At 41.3% G+C, this 23,676-nt stretch overlaps 1 protein-coding gene across 4 annotated transcripts in view; it reads left to right on the top strand.

The window, feature by feature from the left end:
* THRB (thyroid hormone receptor beta) overlaps positions 1–23,676 on the top strand; it is a 336,813-nt gene that overhangs the window by 294,538 nt on the left and 18,599 nt on the right. For all 4 annotated transcript variants that reach the window (XM_042903309.1, XM_042903311.1, XM_042903308.1 and 1 more), the window contains 4 exons: positions 3,054–3,154; positions 8,410–8,557; positions 11,689–11,894; positions 22,699–22,845. In XM_042903309.1, the coding sequence (XP_042759243.1) occupies positions 3,054–3,154; positions 8,410–8,557; positions 11,689–11,894; positions 22,699–22,845 (602 nt within the window). The remainder of the gene's footprint in view (positions 1–3,053; positions 3,155–8,409; positions 8,558–11,688; positions 11,895–22,698; positions 22,846–23,676) is intronic.

Here is a 23,676-nt window from a genome sequence, read left to right as displayed (position 1 = left end):
TGTGATTCTGGACATAGCCCTAACCCAGTGCCTACGACATTATATGCAGATGATCTGTTATTGATCTGAAAGAATTAAAATTTAGCCTATCTTTAGACCCTTAGCACATTGCCTAGCACATTGTATACCCACATAAATATTTGTCAAATGGAACTGTTCTCTTTTACTTCATTTCTTTGTTTTTGTAATAACAGCTTTATTGAAACACATTTCACATACCAATAAAATTCACACATTTAAAGTGTACAAAACGTATCCATGAAAAACCATTGTTTCTAGTGGTTTTTAGTATATTCAGAGTTGTGGAACCAACAACACTATACAATTCTAGAACATTTTCATCACCCTGAAAAGAAACTCTGTACCCATTAGCAGGTAACTTCCCATTGTCCATCCAGGCCTTCTTCCTGACTATGACTTGCCTGCTTTAGACATTTCATATAAATGAAATCATACAATATGTGGCCTTTCACGTCTGGCTTCTTTCATTTAGCATAATGTTTTCACGTTCCATCCATGTTGTAGCATGTATCAGTACTTTAGTCTTTCTTCCAGCTGAATAATATTCCACTGTATGAATATACTACCTTTTGTTTATCCACTCACCATTTGATGGACATTTGGGTTGTTTCCAAACTTTGGATATTATAAATAATGCTACTTTGAACATTCATGAATAGGTTTGTGTGTGGACACCTATTATCAGTTCTCTTGGGTATATATGCAGGAGCGGAATTGCTGGGTCATATGTAAGGTTATGTTTCACCTTTTCAGGAACTGCCAAACTCTTCTAAAGCACATTTTACATTCCTACGAGCAACATATAAGGGTTCAAATTTCTCCATATCCTCATCAACATTTGTTATTGTCTGTCATTTTTATTATGACCATCCTCAAGGATGTTACATGGTGTCTCATTGTAGTTTGGGCTCTGTATTCCTGTACGGTGATGTTCAGCGTCTTTCATGTTCTTTCCTTCATTTTCACCTTTTCTGTTCACACCAAAGAATGACCAGGACTGGAAATTTAACACAGTCTTTTACACTTATGCTTACCAAAGGAAGAAACCATGTCTTAATTTGTTTTTATATTCTTAGCACCAACCATTGTGCTAAGCACCTAGTAGATGGTAAATAACTGTTTTCTGAATTAATGAATAGATGAATGATTGAATAAGCACATCCCTCATTCCAGCCCCCTTTTTGTCTGCGAAGATCCCTCCCAGAATTCTCTTTTTAGAAATGTCTGATGAGATTTTTCAAACTCTTGAAGTGAATTCAACAGATGACTCATGGTTGGCATGATGTAAAAGTAAACTAAGAAAAGCTGTGATATTTAAGAAGATAATCCTGTACATTACCAGATTACTCTGAAGTCATTTGTCTCCTTCCCAAGAGGGACCATCTTTCTAAAATAAAATCTGAGCAAAGTAATTTCTATGAAATTGTGAAAAGGACTCATTTTCTTGTTTTCTTTATGGATATTTTTTCTGAAAAGTAAGCCCTCTCGGACCTAGTTTAATAAAGAATCTATGAAATGTCATGGTAAAACATACAGTAAGTCATCTGTCATTTCAACCTGGCTAATCTTTATTGAAACCAATAAGAGTTTACCAAGTCAAAGAACTTCACAAGGTGCTGTGATCAAAGGAAGGAATTATTTTGTTATCTCAGCCCCTCCCTTCTCCACGTCCCAACAAAGCAGACCTTATTTTGACTTTTTGCACTTATCTAAAGCTGTGTGCATCTGTGGTAAACCACTGATACCAAACGAAACTGAATTTGCCCTTCAGAATCAGTTTCTTGTGTTTGGACACTGTCTACAAGTGAAGGGGAAGAGGCGAAGACCAGTGGGAAGTGGGCTGCTTCTGTCTGTGTTTTTAAACTTTAGTTTCCTGGGCCAAGGAATTTAAACTAATAAACCAACAGGACACTTAACCAAGAGAGTTACCATAATTGGACTTTATTTTTTTCTTTTTATTTTTTTTAACTTTTTTTTAACGTTTCTTTATTATTAAGAGACAGAGAGAGAGACAGCATGAGCATGGGAGGAGCAGAGAGAGGAGGAGACACAGAATCCGAAGCAGGCTCCAGGTTCTGAGCTGTCAGTACAGACGCGGGTCTCCAACTCACAAACTGCTCATGACCTGAGCAGAAGTCAGAGGATTAACTGACTGAGCCACCCAGGCGCCCCATGGACTTTCTTTTTTTCTTAATAAATAGAGCTTCTATTATTTCACACTACCCAGTGTTGTTGGGTTTTGTGTCATAATGTCACAAGTTTAACCAAAAATAAAAATTTTAGATGGCTTGTTCATTCTACTTAAAGTTAACTGTCTATTTTTAGAAAAATATCATCATCACTTATACTAGAAGTTAGGAGATCTGGCTAGAAGATCTATGCTTTAATTTCTAGTGTGACCCCTAGGAAGGCCAAGCAAACTTCTGAAAACCTGTTCACCTCAAGAGTACTTGACGATCTCCAAGCTATGAAGTTTTCTGAATTTATTGCATGGTACCTTGCGTCCAAAGTCGATCCAGTCTTCTAAGAAAAAGTTCTGAAATAAGCCTTACAAAAGAGATTGTGTTCTCCAGAACCCAGAGCATTCCAGACATCTCAAATCTTGCCCTCTCTGCATGATTTATTGGATCCAACAGACTTCAGATATATTCCTACCTGCACAGCAAGAGTGGTCACACCTATTTCTAAGGCATTCGGAAATCCTGGGCCTAGTATCAACTCTATACGTGTGAGATAAGATAGTGGATAAGTATAAGATACTGAGCAAGTATATTACATCAGGGAAAGACTTTAAATTTTTTCTCATTTAAATGTTTTATTTACCTTTTACATTTAAAACTAAATGATCACAAGATATAAACCCCAATACAAAAGTTGTATTCAAATGTATGAAACAGTTTGATCCTGCCTCCTCCCTGCCACACCTTACCTCCTGTCCTCTTTTTATCCTCCTCCACTCCTCCAAGCTAGGGTGTGTCTTTGACTTGAACATGATATTGTTTTCTCACGTTCCTTTTTTCTCCTTGTCACAGGGTACATCCCCAGTTACTTAGACAAGGACGAGCTATGTGTAGTGTGTGGTGACAAAGCCACGGGGTATCACTACCGCTGCATCACGTGTGAAGGCTGCAAGGTAACTGCCCTTGGACCAGTGAGCTCAGCACCCAGCCCAGCTCCTGTCCCCTCCCAGGATTCCAACAGAATGCAACAAGAAGTTTAAGTTGAAATTAGAACCAAATTCCAACATTCACAGCCTGTTACCATCCAAGTGTCTGGTTGTCCTCCTCATTTTTTGGCATTTTCAAGAAACGAATTTATTTTTTTTTTTTTTCAAATCAAAAACAACTAAATAAAGTTTTGCAAGAGTATAATGTCTGGCTTTGAAGACAGGGAGAGAACTCATAAGATGAAAAGAAATTAGGGGCGCCTGGGTGGCTCAGTCGGTTGGGTGTCCAACTTCGGCTCAGGTCATGATCTCCCAGTCTGTGGGTTCAAGCCCCATGTCAGGCTCTGGGCTGACAGCTCAAAGCCTGGGGCCTGCTTCAGATTCTATGTTTCCCTCTCTCTCTGCCCCTCCCCCACTTGTGCTCCCTCTCTCCCTCTCTCTCTCTCTCTGAAAAATAAATAAACGTTAAAAAAATTTTTAAAGATGAAAAGAAATTAATAATATTCTCACTTTGAGTTTAAAAATGCATAGATATTTTATAATATATTTTCCCAAGAAATGACCATTTCTCCTCCTCTTTTATCAGCAGTAGTTGAAGAGACAGGATTTGCTCTACTCCAGGCTGTTAATCTGAGTAAATATGTTCACTTTTAAGGGTTCCATTAAGGAATATCTTTGAGGCTACTTACAGTCAATTGTGTTCTGAAATTACTCACATTGGCTTTCTGCACAGCCTTCAGCCAATAAGTAAATTCTGGGCATCCATCAGCTAATTTTATGCTCTACAGTCCCATCTTCAGGAAATACCTGACAAGAATACACCAGTGATGAACACTTCACTTCCCGAAAGTGAGCCTAAATTTGCCTACTTATACTCTTCATCATCAAAATTAAGATGAGCTTTTTGGCAAATATCTTTTGGTCCAACAACCTAGCCTCGAAAATAAAATCCACTATAAAATAAATAAAGCTTAACCCAGGGCTACATCCAACGTTCAGCTAATGTTTTATAAATGAGAAAGTATAATAAGTCAGGGAAAGACTTCTTAAATTTTTTCTTGTAGAATGTTTTATTTACTTTTGTATTTAAAACCAGATGATCACAGGATGTAAACCCTAAGGCAAAGATTGTATTAAACTCTCTAAAATAATTCGGTCCTCCCTCCTATGTTGCCCACCTCCCCTCTTCTCCTCTCTTCCCTTCCTCCAACTAACCCCCCCTTTTCTCCTAACCTTTGACCCAAAACCCCTAAAATCAGCATGTTAGCTTGGTTTCAAGATAAGGTGCCCCATTTCCCTAGTGGAAGATCTTCCATGAAAATTCCCTATTTTTTATCCATAAAATTAGGAAACCCTTAGCGGAAGCCTGCTTAAAGTGATGAAAAGATATATCCATTGGAATCAGGCATTTCTAAGTTCCCAAGGCCTTATATCTGCAAGGCTGTTTTTTGTAATGTGATGTAGTGTGCTTTCATTCACTCAGACCCCTTTGATCTAGAATGTGTACCTTTTAACAAAGACAATGCTAAAGTTTGCTATTACATCTATGAAAATAATGTCTTAAGGAGTTTAACGGAACTGATTACAAATAAGTCCTGACTATTTATTAATTTGGGGGACTTGCAGACTGTCTCTTGAAAGCACACTTTTATTGGCTTGATTTGAAAGTAATAAAACTGCATTAGTCTAAATATATTCTCTCATTCTGAAAGCTCAGTAATTCAAACAGGCCTTTTTTCTAAATTAGCCCCAATTCATAAAGCTTTGCCTATCTGATTATGCAGCATTGAGACTCTTTCAAAAATCAGTTACTAATGGTAAATTCTGAATTCTGGAAGAGACTCTAATGAAAATTCCATTTAATACTCAACTCCCAAAGTGACTCTAAATGTGCCTTGCAGAGAACTTAATGCTTATTAGTGATTGACCTAAACAAAGGGAGAATCAAGCCTATTAACCTGTGTCCCTGCTTTATGTATGTCTTCATGATGATCAAGAAATCCACTAGCCTCTTTTCCCAAGATCACAGGATGTTTAGAGCCTGATTCAACTGAGGTTTACTTAAAAGAAATCATGTAGCAAAAAGCTAGATTTTTCAGCTTCTATGCCTTTATCTCAGATCAGAATCCTGTTTCTAGGATGGCCTCCATCATAAAACCAGAAAGCAGCTCTCCTGGGGTGATCATGCATTTAATGTAAGGACAAAGTATCTTGGAAAAAGGCAACAGTTTTTTGAATGAAACCGTTTTTAAGAGTGGCCAAAGATGAAAAAGGTCATGCTTCACATTCTGTTTATTCAAACCTACAACTTTAAAATATTTCTACCCCATACTTGCAGTGTATATGGGGGGAGAAACTTTTTTTGCCCATTTTCCCCCTGAAGACAGTAAAAATCTTTTGGAGCTGTTGTGTCTGTCTTGATGAACCAGTTTTTATGAATCTCTTACAGAAGGAATGGTGATACTTCCCCACAACAAATTATTTTTCTGAGAAAGATTCACAGCTATTATAAGTTGCCCAAATATTGAACCAGCAGAATGACACTTAGCTCCTTATCACACTAATTAGTGCATCATATCAGACCACTAAGAGGATCTAGTCCTTCTCAAAATGCAGAGAAACACGTCTGATGTTGACTTCTAAAAGCAAAACCCCATCTCGCCAACAAATCATCAATGACATATATGTCCTTATCTAGTCCCTGGGGCACGTCTTTTGTTAGTTCACCTCTAAAAAGATTTTTTACAGGTAGACTACATTAAACATTCTGTATTCAGTTCACTTGCAGAAGTTAGTTTTTGTCCCTTTTTAAAATTAAAGGACCTAGTACCTTTACATTTACATTTACTCCACTCCAGTGGCCCTTCATCCTGTGTCAAATATGCTTTTATTATAGCTTAGGGGTCTTAAAGGGATCTGGTCTACGAAGAGCCCAAGAAAAGCCATCAGAGATAAGCCACAGGGAAGATGTCACTAGGAAAAGCAGAGCCTGCTACCCCAACACTTTTCCCAAAATAAGCAATGTATAAATTATTTCATTCGCTCCATTTAAAAGTTCACAAAGTAGCTTTTTTTGGAAAAATGAATGTCACCCCTGTGTCTGGGACACCACACCTGATCCTCTCCTTAGCATTGTCTGACTCCTCAGTATGCTGTCCTCCCTCTAAAACACGAGACAATGTCACAGTATGTGAGAAAAGGGTCTCCCTAACTTCAGAGTACCAACTTTCCTATCTTCAGAGCATCATTCTCCCCAGATGCCCTGGACTTTGGTGCTGCCACCTCTGGGGAGACCTTGCCTCCTCCAGAAGGAGGTATGCCACCCAGTCCCTCTCCTCCCTGTCTGTGACACATGTCTTCTTGCCAGGAATCTCCAGGTCTCTTTTGCTCTGCAGGCAGGCGTAACCCTTAAAGGGTGGATTGGACAGAGGGTAGCAGAGGTGGAATAGGGAGGTTCACAGGGGAGCTGGTTTTTCAGTTCTGTGACATGCCCAGGGAATTCATGCTTTCGCAGAATTTGCCCACCTTGAATACCCAGGGAGATACTGCTGACATGTCAAACAGCTGCCCATGTGTGATTGAGTGAATCTTATATAAGATAAGAGTATATCAGTGTATATCAACATCATTCAAACTAATGGAGTCAAGTGTTTAAGGACACAAAACCCAACTATGTGACAGTTTTCCTGTTGAAACTTGAGCAATAGAAATGATAAGGGATTTTGCACACATACCCCAAAATCAAGTCCATTAGTTTCGGTTATTGTTGTCATTTTTCCATTGTATTCTGTTTCGTCCGATATAAAATTCTACCTTTGACCTTTTCATTACAAGGAAGGGCTCTTATGTCTGAATAATGAATATGCAAGGAGTATGTATACATAATCAAAGCCAAGGAAAGTTAACCAGGATAATTCAAATTTGGGCTTAATCTAGGTCAGCTGGTATTTCAGTCCTACTATTTACGTAACAAAATTAGAGGTCCCTTTAAGCTTTAGTAGATAATATCCTTCAAAATGTGTTTCTGCTTTGCTAGTCTACTAAAACGGATAAAATGAAGGCAAGGGGGGTACTATTTATAATCTGTTCATCTGTTCATTTAAATAATACAGTAAAACTGAACTCAGTTTATATCATATAAGCAGTTAAGTAAATAAGACTTAGAGTCTGACTCCTGAGCTCTAGGCCAAGTTCTACAACGTACTTACCACATGATTTGGGGCAAGTGATTTAACCTATTCGAGGCTTAGTTTTTTAATCCCTACCATGGAGATATTAAGAGTACCTACTTCATAAGGTTGTTAGAAGAGACAGAAGGATATGGAAGGTGTCTACAGCCCTTTGCAATGTACCCCTCATGATAAGTGCCCTCCACCACCATTAATGCCTACAATACAGAAACTCCATTGCCAAGACTGGAGTATCATGTCCAGGAAAGTTCTACTATAACACGTCTTGAGGATATTTGTGTCACCTAAACCTGGACTAAATGGCATGCTCAGCAGCCTTTATGGTGGCACTCTCCCATATCTTAAGAAAGGAAGACACCTACTGATCTTCAGGGTATATGTCTACTGATACTGGAGAAAAAGAGTACTATGAAAGGAAAAACCCCAATGCATTAAGCTCTGAGAAAATCTGGGTAGAGAATCTGGAATTTTCTATTCCCCAAGTACTGTTATTTCAAGGGTTATCTGAGCTGGTAATGGACATTGCAAGAGTCAAAAACAAGAATTAAACTAAATCTCTGAAGGTCATTTAATGCATCCATTTAATCACCAAATGATTAAATTATTAATTAATAGAGTATAACAAGTATCCAGCTCTCTTATTCTCCAGCACAAAGTGTAGCAAGGTTCTTCACAGCTTAATTTAACAACATAATTATGACACTCTATGAAAGGAAAGAATATGATTTATTTTTATTACTCAATGTTTAGAAAAATAAAAATGAACACTAGATATCCCCATTAACCTCTTTTCCTTACTAAATGCCAAAAAGATATTGACTCTATAGTCCTGGACGTTTCCTTCAGCTCAGATATAGAATTCTTTAGATTCAGTTTGGGCTAACTGTCCTATATGTGAATAGGTAAAGGTACAAGCCCATGCATAGGAAAGGTCAAAAACAATCCATCACAGTTATGTGGACACAAAATTCTGGAGTCATTTATTTCTAGGAAATATGAAACTGTTGTCTTTGGTCTTTCTTTTTCATGTAGGGTTTCTTTAGGAGAACCATTCAGAAAAATCTCCATCCATCCTATTCCTGTAAATATGAAGGAAAATGTGTCATAGACAAAGTTACGCGAAATCAGTGCCAGGAATGTCGCTTTAAAAAATGCATCTATGTTGGCATGGCAACAGATTGTAAGTAATCTTTTTCCTCTTTTTCGTATTCAAGGAGTGTTGATTGGGGAAAGGTTTGGTTCAAGGAGATCAACTGGGCAGAAAAGAAATAGAGGCTCATGTGGACAGAGGGAAGACCTGTAGCACTCCCAGCGACCCCTCACTCCCAGTCATTGCTGGGTGCTTTCCATCCTACCCCTTCCCTAGCAACTCCTAACTCTCAAAGTATCTAGACGACAGGTAAGGGAAAGTGAGTAAATTATCCCTAGCACATCTGCAGGACTATTAGCAATACTCTGTTTGCAAGAGAGTATGAATGAGCGGTCTTGTCCATTCACCTGGATGAGGTGTGGTTTTACACACAACATTCATGTGGTGAGAGCCTTGTGGACTAGTCCTAATATTTTTCAAAAGAAGAGACAAGAATTTATTTTGTGGACGTTTTTGGAGATGGGGCACTGGCAGAAAACATTGTGTTCAGTAATTTCTGAAGAATGTGAGGTTGAGTGCTATATAGCATGAGTCATCCTGCAGTTGGGTGTTTGTTATATTTTTAGCCATAAAAACATTCTAAGCTCCAGTCCTCCTACCCAGTTTTCAAAGTGCCACAGCATATGGCAGTGAGATTAGCCATTGGAGTCTCTTCTTCTCGCACTGTGCAAGGGATTTACACCAGTTCTTTTAATTAATCTAATAATAAAATAAGAATTGTGTCACTCAGAATGTGTGGCCTCCATTTTGCCAGGCGTCAGGGTTAATGACTTCTATTGGCACAAATGTTTGCACCTCAATGAAAGTCTCTAACTTTTAGTTTTAAAAAAGAGAAGAAAAAGAAAGAAAACCAAAAAAAAAAAAAAAAAAAAAAAGGAGAGAAAAAAGAATGCAGTGAGGATTTTCCTCATGAAAGAGGAAATAATCATGGCTCACATTTATGTGATAAAAAGGGTTCCCTCCACTAGAACAAAAAAATCTGTGAAATGTCCTGGTTTTCCCATTAGAGAAGACAGAATGGGGAATCTTTAAAAAGGAGGAGGGTTGTGTGACAGCTTTAGGCTAGAAATCCTGGGTTAATCCCCACCTCCGGCTGAGTGTGTTCTTTGTCTTTATCTTTTAAAGACTTTAGCCACGGCCAACAATATGCCTGATAGGGATATGTGAAATGATTGACCTAGAACCAAATATTTAGATGTGCCACTATAAGGAACTGTTACTATTGAGTATCCATTTCATTGTTTTATTGAGAAGTTAAAGATATGAATATTTATAAGGTTAAAAAAAAGCTCAGTGTTAATCTGGACTGGGTGGAAATTAATTTTGAATGCACCCTATGAAGCATTATAAGAGCTCAGGCTTTATAATCAGAAAAACTGTTGGAGTCCCATATCTGCCACTTACTAGCTGTGTGACCATCAGAGTTAACCTCAGGTTTCCCTTCTGTGAAATTTATTGCCTACCTTGCAAGTTGTTTTCAGAATTAAATTAGATAATGCATGTTAAATGCAACAATCCCCAGCACAGAGGAAGCATTTGGGAAATGGGACTATGAGTACAGCCCATTTATTAAAGGGAACAATCCCTTTAATAAGGGAACCTAAATGACTAAACAGGGCTCATTCCCATTTCCCACATTTGCCATTGCTCACCTGACTTTGACGATCCAATCAAGTCTAGATGATCTGGGATTCATTATTCTGTTTGTGGATTAGCTGAGTACTTTTGGTTCTCTTCTTCCTCCTATGTTTGCTTTTTTTCTTTTCCTACCAGGTCACACCTTCATCAAGAAATGGCTCTAGGACAGTGATGTTGTAGAACTGGAATCAGGAGTCCTGGGTCTTGCCTTGGCTCTGCCATGAACTTGCTCTGTGACTTTAGGCAAGTCATGATCTCTCTGGATCAACTTCCTCCTCTGTGACAGGAGGGAGTTGGGCTAGATAATACCTAAGGTTCTTTCCAGTTCTAAATACTATGACTCTGTAGCATAAAACCTGAGCCTTTCCATTCTACTGATAGTTACTAAGAGTCTGGTGAAATGGCTTCATTTTGGAAATTAACCCCAGAAATATAGGCTTCTTTTTCCTGCCCTTCTTATTTCCCCATTGCACAAATGGTAAAAGTCATGGCTATATTTACTGACCACATGTAGTGCATTATCACACTGAACACCCTCTGAGGTGGGAATTATTGAGCCTGTTTTATACAGGAAGAAATGAAAAAGCTCCAAGAGCCTGAGCAACTTGCCAGAGGTCACACAGCTAGAATGTGGTAGTCTCAGGATTCAGACCCAGCTCTTTCTAGATTCCAAAGCCTGGGCTCTTTAACCACCATTGAGGATAGACCAGGTAGAGACTAGAGCAAAGTGAGTACCTGTGCAGCCTCAGATAGGTTGAGCCACATTTCAATTAGCACTTAAGAGAGCTAACAAAGAGGGGTGCCTGGGTGGCTCAGTCAGTTAGGCGTCTGACCTTGGCTCAGGCCATGATCTCACAGCCTGTGGGTTTGAGCCCCGCATTGGGCTTCTGTGCTGACAGCTCAGAGCCTGGAGCCTGCTTTGGACTCTGTCTCCCTCTCTTTCTGCCTCTCCCCTGCTCACACTCTGTCTTTCTCTCCTTCAAAAATAAACACTAAAAAAAAATATTTTTAAGAAAGCCCTATTTATCTGAGGAAGGGGATCATTAGCCTCCTGTTTACTGCTCCAGAACTTTTCTTTAATAGGAAGTTCTTTTTACTAAGAGCCACTTGAGGCAAAGAAAGGAGGAACAGAGAGACCCTAAGAGTGAAGTCAGATAAATGGCTAGATGGACTTATCTGTGAAGCCGTGGATAGAACAGATTTTACCTCCCTCTGCTTCATTCTTATTTAGGCTCACCTTCTGTGGAGTTGGGATGCCCAGTGTCCAACTCCCCCCAGAGCTTTTTCTTGAAAAGCTGGCCAGCCATTGGGAGTTTGGCCCTAGGTCTCGTGTCAGAGACAAGCTAGTTGATGGCAGTTTGCTGCTGGGAGGAGAAAATACCCCAGCACGACCCACTCTGCAGGACCCGCTAAGCCATCTATGCATGAGTGGTCCCCGCCCCTGAGGCTCCTGGGTGCACACGCAGTCTGCCATGTGTCTGGGAGTGTCCGTGTGTTTTGTCTCATCTTTCCTCCTCTCCCAGTGGTACTGGATGACAGCAAGAGGCTGGCGAAGAGGAAACTGATTGAGGAGAACCGGGAGAAGAGACGACGGGAAGAGCTGCAGAAATCCATCGGGCACAAGCCAGAGCCCACAGACGAGGAGTGGGAGCTCATCAAAACTGTCACGGAAGCCCACGTGGCCACCAATGCCCAAGGCAGCCACTGGAAGCAGAAACGGAAATTCCTGGTAAGGCTCCCCCACACAGCTAAATATCAGGCGCGTGCTTGGCGTTTTCTACTCAACTCAGTCCTCATTACCCTGGGATGCTGGTGCAGTTTCTTTTTGGAAACTGCAGTTCCAAGAAGTCAAGCGACTTGCAGAGTCAGAATTGGAACCCAGGTCTGTCTGAGAACAAAGGTCATTCCTATGATCGATGGCTTGTGAGTCACTAAATTCTAAAGCAGTTTCTTAGTGCACATTATCTGTTTGCTTTTGCTGGTAATAAGGCCAGCCTTGAATCAACTCATCAGTAACATTCTTTACCTGCCAGCTTTCCCTTCTTATACCCATTTCTTCTCTCAGATGCCCATGTAATACAGTTAGTCTCCTAAACTCACCCTTTAGAATATCCCCTTTAGAATAACCCCTAGAGGGGCGCCTGGGTGGCTCAGTTGGTTAAGCGGCCGACTTCGGCTCAGGTCATGATCTCGCGGTCCGTGAGTTTGAGCCCCGCGTCGGGCTCTGTGCTGACAGCTCAGAGCCTGGAGCCTGTTTCAGATTCTGTGTCTCCCTCTCTCTGACCCTCCCCCATTCATGCTCTGTCTCTCTCTGTCTCAAAAATAAATAAACATTAAAAAAAAATTAAAAAAAAAAAAAAAGAATAACCCCTAGAATGAAGTGTCCTATATCTCAAATATATGTGTATGGCAGTAGAAGTCAAGATGTTTAGCTTAAAATAAAAGAACTCAAGTCCAGGAAGAGAAAGGGAATGGGGGTAAGGAGAGGGTTTGGGAGTGGGGATATAGAGAGAACACAGGCATCTCCAGACCCTTGGAAGATCAGTGTTTGATGTTTTTATAAAAAATAACCATTGTGAAAGTCCTTCTCATTCATTTCTCCTTTGGACCTCAAAATGCTTTGGGTTGGGCTAGAATTACTATCCCCATTTTAGAGATGTGCAAACCAAGCCAAAGGCCTTATTTGGTTCACCCAAGATCACACTACTAGGAAGTGGCAGCCAGGCCCAGAAGTCCAGGCTGTCCACCCACCTCACCAAATGGACTGCCCCCACCACCACCATCAGCTGGTGTTTGGGCATCTCAGAGTCTGACCTTGCCCTTAATTTATAATGTGAACCCTTTATGAGCACCTCACTGAGCCCCGGCAGCAGATATTCTGTGGGTCTATTTGTATCTCCAGGTTACATTAGCATTCCTTCCCATCTGAACAGGAAGGTATAGTGTATAATTGTCCTCATACCTCAACATCACCATTATAAGGAGATAGTCTTTTTCATGAAAACAGTATAAAAATAACTGAAAAGAAAAATCTTACCCATAAGCTACCTGCCCTCAATTACTTTCACTGTTGTCATGAGCAGGTTCTCACATACTCTGTTGATGGCATCCATGAACAGTAATGTTAGCAAACACTTAGATGGCTCTTACCAAGTGCCAGGTACGATTCTAACTGCTTGCTGTACATTAACCTATGCCAACCATGTAGGTAAATGTGGGTAAAATCTCCATTTTCCCAAGCAGAGAACTGAGGCAGAAAAAATTAAAAGGAAACTTACAAAGCTCCTTTTAAGGTAAGTAGTGGTGATGGATCCTGCCCAGCCCCAGGATCCATGCTCTTAATCACCACACTGTACAACCTGGTCACCTATCCAAACCCAAAGAGCCTTTGAAAGAGACATGTCTTTGGAGGGGCCACCTCTTGGTGCCTTGATCTTAAATCCTCAGGACTACTCTGGTATATCTGCCAGGAATGAGAAAATATGAATTCTGGATAGATAGATCAATTCTAATCCAATATATTTAGGGCATTACAAGAGATAGTCCTGCCTACTCCAATCCTAAATCTGTCATCTCCCCAAACGTGTCAGCCATAAAAGGAGATTGTGAAAACCACTTCCAGGCCTGATTTCAGAGTAGTGACTAAGTAAATTTAGTGGAAGATTTGGGGCACATCTGGACTTCTGGGGAATTTTGCATTTCAATTTTCTCTACTCCAAAAAGAGAATGAATACCAGCCTAATTAAACCGTTTCCATGGTCACTAGGGCGCTTTTTCCAGACTCTAAAGATCTGTTCTTTTACTTTAAAAAACATTTATTGAGCAGCTACTGTGTGCCAGGAAGTGAATAAGTCAGCTCTATTCCGATGGAGGGAGAAAGACAGTAAGGATTAACCAAAAAGATAAATGCAGGTGGTGGTATGTGCAATGAGGGAAATAAACATCCGGATGGGACAGAGTGATTGAGAATTGGAAGTGGAGAGAGACTTCACTTCTCCCAACAGGGTGGTCAGAAAGGTCTCTCTGAGGAGGTCACACAAGCTGTATCTGAAAGCCAAAAAACAAACTGTAGGGGCACCTGGATGGCTCAGTCAGTTAAGTGTCTGATTTGGGCTCAGGTCATGATCTCATGGTCGGTGAGTTTGAGTCCCTCGTCAGGTTCCCTGCTGTCAGCGTGGAGCCCGCTTTGGATCTTCTGTCTCCCTTTCTCTCTACCCCTCTCTCATGCTCTCTCTCTCAAAAATAAACATTAAAAAAAGAAACAAACAAACTCTGTAGGGTAAAGTACACTCAGATCTCTTCATGTCTCATGGTCTCTTTAGCAAAGATGGCATGATTGCTAATGATTAAAAACAGTGAGGTCTGCACTTTTAGCTCAAAGGCTCCTTATGCTTTTCATCAGTCTACAGAAGGAACCAAAGAAAGTATGGCACAAAATGATTTGCCATTAGTTTTTTGTCAGGGCCATGAGGTTATCCAGGAACAAGAGTTTTCTTCAGGAAGTAAACATTTACAGAGCAACTGTTTTACCCAACAATCTCCCTCCTGCTGTGGAGCTGACATGAAATGTATATTTTGTAGATCCTTGTTCTGTTCAAGAAATTGCCCCTCTTGGTCCAAATATAAAGAACTGCTTCTCTAGGCCTTTTTTTTTTCCACAGGGGTGCTGGGGTAGATCAGAACACCTCCACAGTCCCATTTGTCTCTACAATGAGCTTCATTTCTATCATCCAATCCTCTTCTGTGCCTGGGATCACCCCCACATCTCCTCAGCGGAAGGACCACGTTCCATTCAGTACTGTGACTTCAGTGTCTATCACACGTATGGTTGAGATGTACAGTAGCTTTTCTTAAAGATGGCTGCCATTAGAGTCTTTCTTGACTATACAGCTCATTCTCTCCCATGGAGATGTGGAGTCCATTCTTCTCTCTCATTGAATGGGGGCTGGTGTGTGATTCCTTTAAGCAACGGTATTTAGGGGCACCTGGGTGGCTCAGTCAATTAAGCGTCCAACTCTTGGTTTTGGCTCAGGTCATGATCTCATGGTTTTGTGAGTTCGAGCCCCGCATCGGGCTCCATGCTGATGGTGCACAGCCTGCTTAGGATTGTCTCTCTCTCCCTCTCTCTTTGTCCCTCCCCCACTTGTGCTGTCTCTGTCTCTCTCAAAATAAATAAACAAACTTAAAAAATATATATATATATTTTATTATATATATATAAAATATATATATAATGAAATATATTTTATATATTTTATTTTATATAAATATTTTTAAAATATTTATACAAATTATTTAAAATATTTATATAAATTGTTATTATATTTAAAATATTTAAAATATTTATATAAATTATTTAAAATAAAATATTATTAAATATTTTATTTTATATGAAATATATTTTATATATTTTATAATATATATTATATATAATAAAATATATAATATGTATTATATATATATTTTTATATATATATATATTTTTTTTTTTTTTTTTTTTTTTTTTAAAGGGGGCAACAGATTTTAGCACAGTGACTTTTAAGGCCAAATCCAGTGCCAAACCAGACACCAGAAACATGAGTAAAAAAGCCAGTAGATGACACCAGCCTCTGCTGCCATCTGAGGACAACTGTATGAGGGACCCCAAGTGAGAACCACCCAGCTGAGCCCATCAACTTTGAGCATCAGTAAAAATTTGTTGTTTTAAGCCAGTAAGTTTTAGGGTAGTTTGTTACACAGCGTAGATAACCAGAACAGAACTCAATAAATATTTGTTAAACAGAATGTACAGTTCCACTGGCCCATCCTCAGAGACAGTACAGTTAAGCCCTGTGTCTCAGCCAGTTTACATATTTACACACACCTCTTGCAGAAGAGTGCCTCCAATTGAGTATTTATGCTCAGGAAAAAAAATTTCACTGAGTGGTAAATTATTCCTGCAAGGACATTACGAATCCTTCATTAAAGACATTAAATGATATCCATGTCTGAATAGGCTTCTACATATTAGGATTTGTCTTCTGTGTGGCTTATGGCCTTTATTCTGCTTACAACACTGCTACATATACTATTTCACTTATTTGTATGTGATGATGGCCCATCTTATTTTGAAAAAGAATTTGAGGAGACTATTAAATGGTATATAGTAATATATCATAAGGGACTAAAAATTATATGTTGTCATAAAAGCTGGAAGTATTCATTTATCTGGAGCAGGAAAGTAATTTATTCCCCAAAAAAAACTTCTTCATCATTTTTTACCCTGACACCAGGACTCAAGTCAGAAATAGAGACTGGTGGTTTGACCTGGGTTTCAAATCTATATTTATGTCTGTGAAAATGACAGTCACTGGCAAATAAGAAACTTCTTAAATAGCCATGCATATTTTCATAATAATTCAAAGCCATTCTTTAAAACTACTTCCAAAAGCATTTAAATCATAATTTTCTGGGGGCGCCTGGGTGGCTCAGTCGGTTAAGCGTCCGACTTCAGCTCAGGTCACGATCTCGCGGTCTGTGGGTTCGTGTCCCGTGTCGGGCTCTGGGCTGATGGCTCAGAGCCTGGAGCCTGCTTCCGATTCTGTGTCTCCCTCTCTCTCTGACCCTCCCTCGTTCATGCTCTGTCTCTCTCTGTCTCAAAAATAAATAAACTTAAAAAAAAAATCTTTAAAAAAAATAAATCATAATTTTCTGGTTTTCTCCAATCCACTCAAATCCCTAATGGTACAAAAGTGCCCAAAGTAATAACCCTTCGGGTGTGATGACAATAATGACGAAATATAGAAGTGCACTGCGTGGGGGCACCTGGGAGACTCAGTTGAGCATCCAACTTTGGCTCTGGTCATGATCTCGCGGTTCGTGAGTTCAAGCCCTACATCAGGCTCACTGCTGTCAACACAGAGCCCACTTCAGATCCTCTGTTCACCTCTCTCTCTGCTTCTCCCTCTGCTTGTGCTCTCTCTCTCTCAAAAATAAATAAACATTTAAAAAAAAAGTGCACTGAAAAGGGAACAAGGGGCATCTTATGACAAACAAGGGAAGCAGTGTCTCTCCACCAAGGGTAATTCACTTCTACACCTCCCAAGAGTGGGAAGACACTTGGTTTGGAGTAAACCCCATACCAGCAACAATATTTTCTGTTGACATTGTGTTATTATTCTGCTCCCTTCATTCACATGCAAAGATGTGACTTTGGATGGATTTTCCACACAAGTATAAAGTGTGACCATCAGAACCAGGGCAGGCCTGCCCTATTTTTCCCTGGCAGAGCTACTCTCTGATTTCACACATGCATGACTGGGAAAGCCTTAGAAAAGTGGCATAAGCGGAAGGGTCAGGCAGGATGAGTGATCTGGCCACATGTGGTCTATGTAGACAAGAGCACTCAAGTCAGAAAGGCTTCTGTCACTCCTGAGATTATGATAACTACATCAGAAGAAGGCAGGGTTGTCTAGTAATGTGCATGGAGATTGGAACCAGACAGCCTGAGTTCAGTGCTTGCCTCTGTCGCTTTATATGTATATGCTTGTTGTTTTTTAATTATGTGACTTCGGGCAAGTTACTTCACCTCTATGGCTCGAGTGACTTTACACCACACGGTATAAAAGTTATAGATATAAGTGCTTGGCATATCATAAACAACCACATTAGTGGTGCCTATGTGCATTATCCCTACCACCCCCGTCCTCACATCCCATCCCTGCTCATCCCAGGAAAATGGAGAGTCTGTAGTAATATCTCAAAGCCCAGGGACCTTTAATCACCATTTGTCTGGGTCTTCCTGCCCCTCCTTACAAAGGTGCAAAAGACACGCTGTGATCAGCAGAGAAAGGGGAGTCTTGTCTGGCCCCATCCCACTCTGCATGTGCCAGAGAGTTTGCAGGTTCAAGCCAAGAGGTCCTCAGCTCTGGCCAGCCATTGCAAAGAGGTCAACTGGCAGCATCTGCCACTCACCTGAACAATACTGATGAACAGTCCAAGCAGAAAGGCACTTAGTCTCCATTTGGGCATCACCAGCCTGCTCTACCACTGAGCTAGTTGAAGCTCACCCCTGCACACCCCTGAATCTCTCTCTTTGGGCCCCCCACCTCCTCCACTGCCCAAGAAGAGACACTCTGGATTCCTCATTGTCTCACACCCCACATCCAGTCCATCAGAAATCCCTGTGTCCGGCTCCCAGAAGAGGTTGGAGTTCTTCTGCTTCTCTCCATCTCTACTGCTGCCCTGTAGTCTAGCCCACTTCATCTCCTACCCAAAAGGCTGTTGCTGCCAGCCCATTTCTTCCTCTGGCTTCCCGTGTCCCTATTCTGCATCATAACCCAAACTCTCATCCCACTGCACCCCTACTTGAAGCCTTTCAGTGGAGCTGCACTACACAACCCTGTCTCCTCCCCACAGCCCCCAAAGCCCAGCATCACAGGACCCTTACCTGCCTCTGTCCTTCATCTCATGCAGTCTCTGGGCCCTGAGCACACAGGCCTCCTTTCTGGCCTTGGGACCTGGCACTGGTTTTCCTTTTGCCTTAAATGCTCTTCCCCTGGATCTGTGGAGGGCTGTCTTCCAGTTAAAGCTCACACGTCACTTCTCACCCTGGGCTGCCCATCTGCTTCCTGACCCCTACATACCATCATGTCACCTTCCGTCTAATCACAGGCAGAAATTCTTCTGTGAGAGTACTGTTTTTGTTTATTGCCTGTCTTCCCTCAATTACAGTGAAAGTTCCTTAAGGATGCATTGTTTACTGATGTAACTTAGCATCTAGAACTAGGCCTGGCTGCAGAGTTGAACGAGTATAAACCTACATTTATTCACTCAACCAACCAACAAGCATTCTGTCCTCCACCTTTTAGCCCAATGCTTTCCACAAAGTAGACAAAGATACTTAAGGGCTTATGCCCCCCACCCAAGAAATCCATATCTTAGCTGTGAGCCTATATAACTGCAATATAATAGTAATAAATGCCTAAATGCCATATGAGTGATGTACATGAGCTACCGTATGTGTTCCAGTGAGGAAGGCATCATTTCACACAGGTGATCTGGGAAGACTTTAAGGAGAAAATAGAATTTGAGAGGGGTGGGATTTGGAATTGGCCAAGATAAGATGGAAGCAGGGACTTCAGAGAAAGTACAAGTCAGAGGAAAGGCAGCTCCAAACCACAGCAGTGCAAAGCCACCGGGGAGCAGATGGCGAGAGGTGGGCTCAGCTGGCACAAGAGGTCCATGAGGGCAGGCGAGGAGGAAGACAGTCAGAAGGTGAACTGGCAACAACCCTATGAGCAAGCTAAGGCAGTGTGTGCCACACGGGCAAAAACCAGGCTTTGCCCACAGCCTACGCTGGTGAAGCTGCAAGCCCGAGGCTTATCATCAGTACCTGAGTTTGCTCTCGGTGCAGACACGTGTGTGCTTGTGAGCAAATATAACTCACGTCATGGATTACAAGGCTACCAGCTATATTAACATATCTGATTAGATACAGCTGATGTCAAATATTTGTACTCCCGTTTTTAACATCTCCCAAATATTGCAGCAAATGATCTGTTGTCCATATGGGTGAAAAACCTTTAGGGATGTCACAGACAAATTTACATGGCTCAACCTTAATTTTTCATACCTGATGGGTGAACTCAGGTCAATTCATAGACTATGTCTGTCTGTCTGTCTACTTATCTGTCCATCTATCCATGTATATTTTCCGGTATCCAAGATCCATTATGGGGATAACCCTTGATAATAATAAAAAGCTTTTACTTTGTATATGATTTTACTTCTAGCAATTGTATTTTCCATTAAATACTCAAAGACTTAAAAATACATTTTTTTTCCTACCCTGATATTTATTTTTCAACAGAAAAGCTTGTGAGGTGGTTACATTTGGGGGGTTAATTTTAATTAAAATTGCTGTATTTCCTTGTATAATTTCCCCCCTTTTTTCAAACCTTTAGAGGTATCACAGGCATGATTCAAATACCCCGTGAACTCACAGATTAAATGGAAATTTTTAACATCAGTATTGACTCACACCTTTCAAAGGACACTGAATGCCATTCAATAAAATCAGATTAGATCTATCATGTTCAATGACAAGACATTTGGAATCAACCAGGCCAAACTATTAAAAATATTAACATATTTTTATTGTTACTTCTAAAAAACTTCACCCTATGTGTGTGTATGTGTATAAAACGCCCTTTCTTTTTTCATGTGTGACCATGTACCTCTTATCAGTTGATCTTCATGACAGAGTCATAAGACAGACAAAGCAGGTGAGATGAGCCTCATTTCTGGGGTGGGAGAAATTATAAAGACCGACGAGGTGAAGAATATGAGGAACAGCAGTGCCCAAATGTGCCTTCTCCCTTAGCTCAGTCTATGTGAGAAACACAGAGAGAGAGAAAGAGAGAGAGAAGCTGTACGTGTGGTTATTCCATCAATTCTGTCTGCATCCAGAAAGCCAGCAGAACAGTAACCTTCCATGGGTTCCCCATGCCAACAGTTGCCCCAAAACATCATCAATGACTGTGATAACATGACAGACTAGGTCCCTTTCCCACCCACTTGCTGCCTGCAAAGCAAACCACCCTCCTCCCAAAAAAGTAAAATAAAATAAACAGAGAACCTACTGGATAACCCAAAAAGGGTCAATGCTGCCAGAGTTTGCTATGTAATAAATTTTAAAATCCTTCCCTAGGCTGTAACCACAGCTCCTACCACACCCCTGGAGGGCCTGGGCTGCTCCTGTTGACCCTTGTGCCCTGGAAACAAGTCAGTAAAAGAATCATCCTTTGCTTTTCTTTGTGCTAAAAATTAGATGTGAGCAATGACTGGGGACGTGTGAAAAGAAAATGGTAACTGGATTACTCTGAGCTGGATGCAGTTACTGCCAGCCCGGTGGTTCTCAAAGTGTGGTCCCAGACCAGCACCATTGCTCCAGGAAGTTGCTAGAAATTCAGGTTATTCCCAGACTCTACCCCTGATCTACTGCATCAGAAACTCTGGACACAGGAGCCCAACCCAATGATTCTGATACAGGGATGTTTGGGGACCACGGCGGTAGGTAGGCCACAGTCTTGTCACAAGTGATGTGCCCCCACCACTCTGCAAGTGAGGGATTCAGCTTTGCTTGACTCACTCATAGTGCCCGTTCCTCCTGCCCACCTCTGCCCACTGTCTCACACCTCCCAACCTTGGGTGACTGGTTCTAGTCTGTTCACTGTGGCTCTAGACAGAGATGGTCGTGGGGTAGGCGTGAATCTCTAATCCCTTTGATGACCTTCACAACTTCCAGGAAGGCAGTGGGAGAGGCTAGTAAGGGGAATATTAAGAGGAGTAGAATTTTGCCCCCTGGTGTCAAAAGTGTACAGGTTATTAAAACTTCAAAGTAGGGGGTAGATGTGGGGCTCCTGGCAGATTGCTGTGTGGAGTCTGGGTGACCGATATCCCAGTCCTGGCCTCAGGGGATTGTTCTTAACCTCCTTGAGCCCTTTGTTTGCTTATCTGCCAATCAGGATTGTGTAAGGACTGCTTGAGATAATGCGCTCCCTCAAAGGGGCTGGCTTGCTTGGCCACAGATAAATAGTGGTCATGATTATCACAACAAGAAAAGACAACAGAGAGGACTATTACTAGCAGGAAACACAGGTGACAAGAGCAGATACATGAGACCGTGATGGTCTTTGAGCGCCCTGCTAAGGAGCTAGGGGGTGCCAATGGACAACTGGGTGGCTAACACAAGCACAACCACCTGGGAGGCTTGCTAAAATGCTGATTCTGCACCATTAGGTCTGGGGAGGGGGGGTTTCTAACAAGTGTCCAGGTGGCACTCAACCTGCCACACCACCCTTTGAGTAGCAAGGCTATGGATTGTTCTTGGGCAAGTCAATGACACAGAAGTGCTCCAGAGACACTAAACACTGGCAAATGACCCACTCTGCCCAAAAGTTTGCCAAGTTTACACAATTCAGTTCCTGTAGGTGACTTAGAGGTCTTTCCCCTCAGCCCACTGAGACCTCCTCCTACTGGAGTCTGTAGAGCAGACAGGAACGTTGAGCCCCAGTAGCTGGGTCAAAAGCAAGAATGAATCCACAGGGTGCTACTCGCCAGGACATGCCATCTCATCCCATCCCATTCATCACGGTCTACACACGCCAGAATGTTCAGTGCTCTGAAAATGCTACCCCAGAGCCCCAAGCACATATGTCACCCGGCATCCTTTGCGCATTCAGAAGCAGAACCCAAATTCCTGTTGTTTCTCTCTGGCTCCCTTCTTCTCTCACTTGTTTTCTCTCTCTTTATTTCTGCGGCAACATTCCTGTCAACATTATCACTGGCGGCTATCAAAGCAATGGCCAACACCTGTATCTTTGCTCAGAGAACTGAACCATGTGAAACTGCATAGTTTGTTAATAAGCAAAGTGAAAACTAGAAATTGTATAGTATGTCAACTCAGAAGAGATTTTCTGCCACACGAGAACTATGATAAATCAAGATCCTCCAGGTTTTTCATTTAAATCTTTCTTGTTTCTCCTCCTTAGCCAGAAGATATTGGACAAGCACCAATAGTAAATGCCCCAGAAGGTGGAAAGGTTGACTTGGAAGCCTTCAGCCATTTTACAAAAATCATCACACCAGCAATTACCAGAGTGGTGGATTTTGCCAAAAAGTTGCCTATGTTTTGTGAGGTGAGGAAACTGTTTTTCCTTCTGCATTATTTTTCGTTATAGTTCCATCAATTTCCAGGAATACTGACTATTATTTATAATTTAATATTAATTAGTAGGGACTTAGGTCACGTGAAAGCAATGTCAGTACAAAATGAAAATGCACTCTGTTTCATTTTTTATTTCCCTACCTTCTCTATTCAGTCATCATTCATTAGCTTGTCCACATGAGGTTTAAGATTCTCTCCTTCCACTGACTCCAGGCATAGGGAAATAGGACAGCAATAACTTCTATTCATTCAGCACCTATGATGTCCCAGTTACCATGCCCAAGTCTGCCCACATTACATCCAAACCTTGTAACCGATTTGCAGGGTAGCTTTAATTAAGCCCATTTTGTGATTGGGGAAAACTAAGATCAAAGAGATGACATGAAGTTATGCAAACAGCGATGGCTTGAGTCGAAGTCGATATGCTTTCCATTACACATCACAGCAAAAACAGTTGTGTGGTTGTTTCCTCCTCAACAATAAGGAGCTCCCTCACAGAGCAAGGATCTTAATAACTCCTTAAGTCTCCTCCCTTTTCCTATAATCTCGCCCTTTCTTGCCCCATGTTCAGGGCACCCTGAAGAGCACACCCAACAGAGCTCATAGGCTTTCCCTTTTGCGCACCTCATCTTTAGCAGAGGCTTACTATGTGGTACCTGGGGGCATTGGACCTGCAGTCAGCATGAATGGGCGAGAATCCTACATAAGTTATTTGGTGTCTTCAACTCTTGCTTATCTCATCTTTAAAATGGGAATCATAATAGTATTTACCTCTCAGAGCTGTGGCAAGGTTTAAATGGGA

This window comes from Panthera leo, chromosome C2 (genome assembly GCF_018350215.1).
Source record: "Panthera leo isolate Ple1 chromosome C2, P.leo_Ple1_pat1.1, whole genome shotgun sequence".
NCBI classification, from domain to species: domain Eukaryota; kingdom Metazoa; phylum Chordata; class Mammalia; order Carnivora; family Felidae; genus Panthera; species Panthera leo.
Note: the sequence above shows the minus strand (reverse complement) of the source record. Positions and strands in the feature narration are given on the sequence as shown.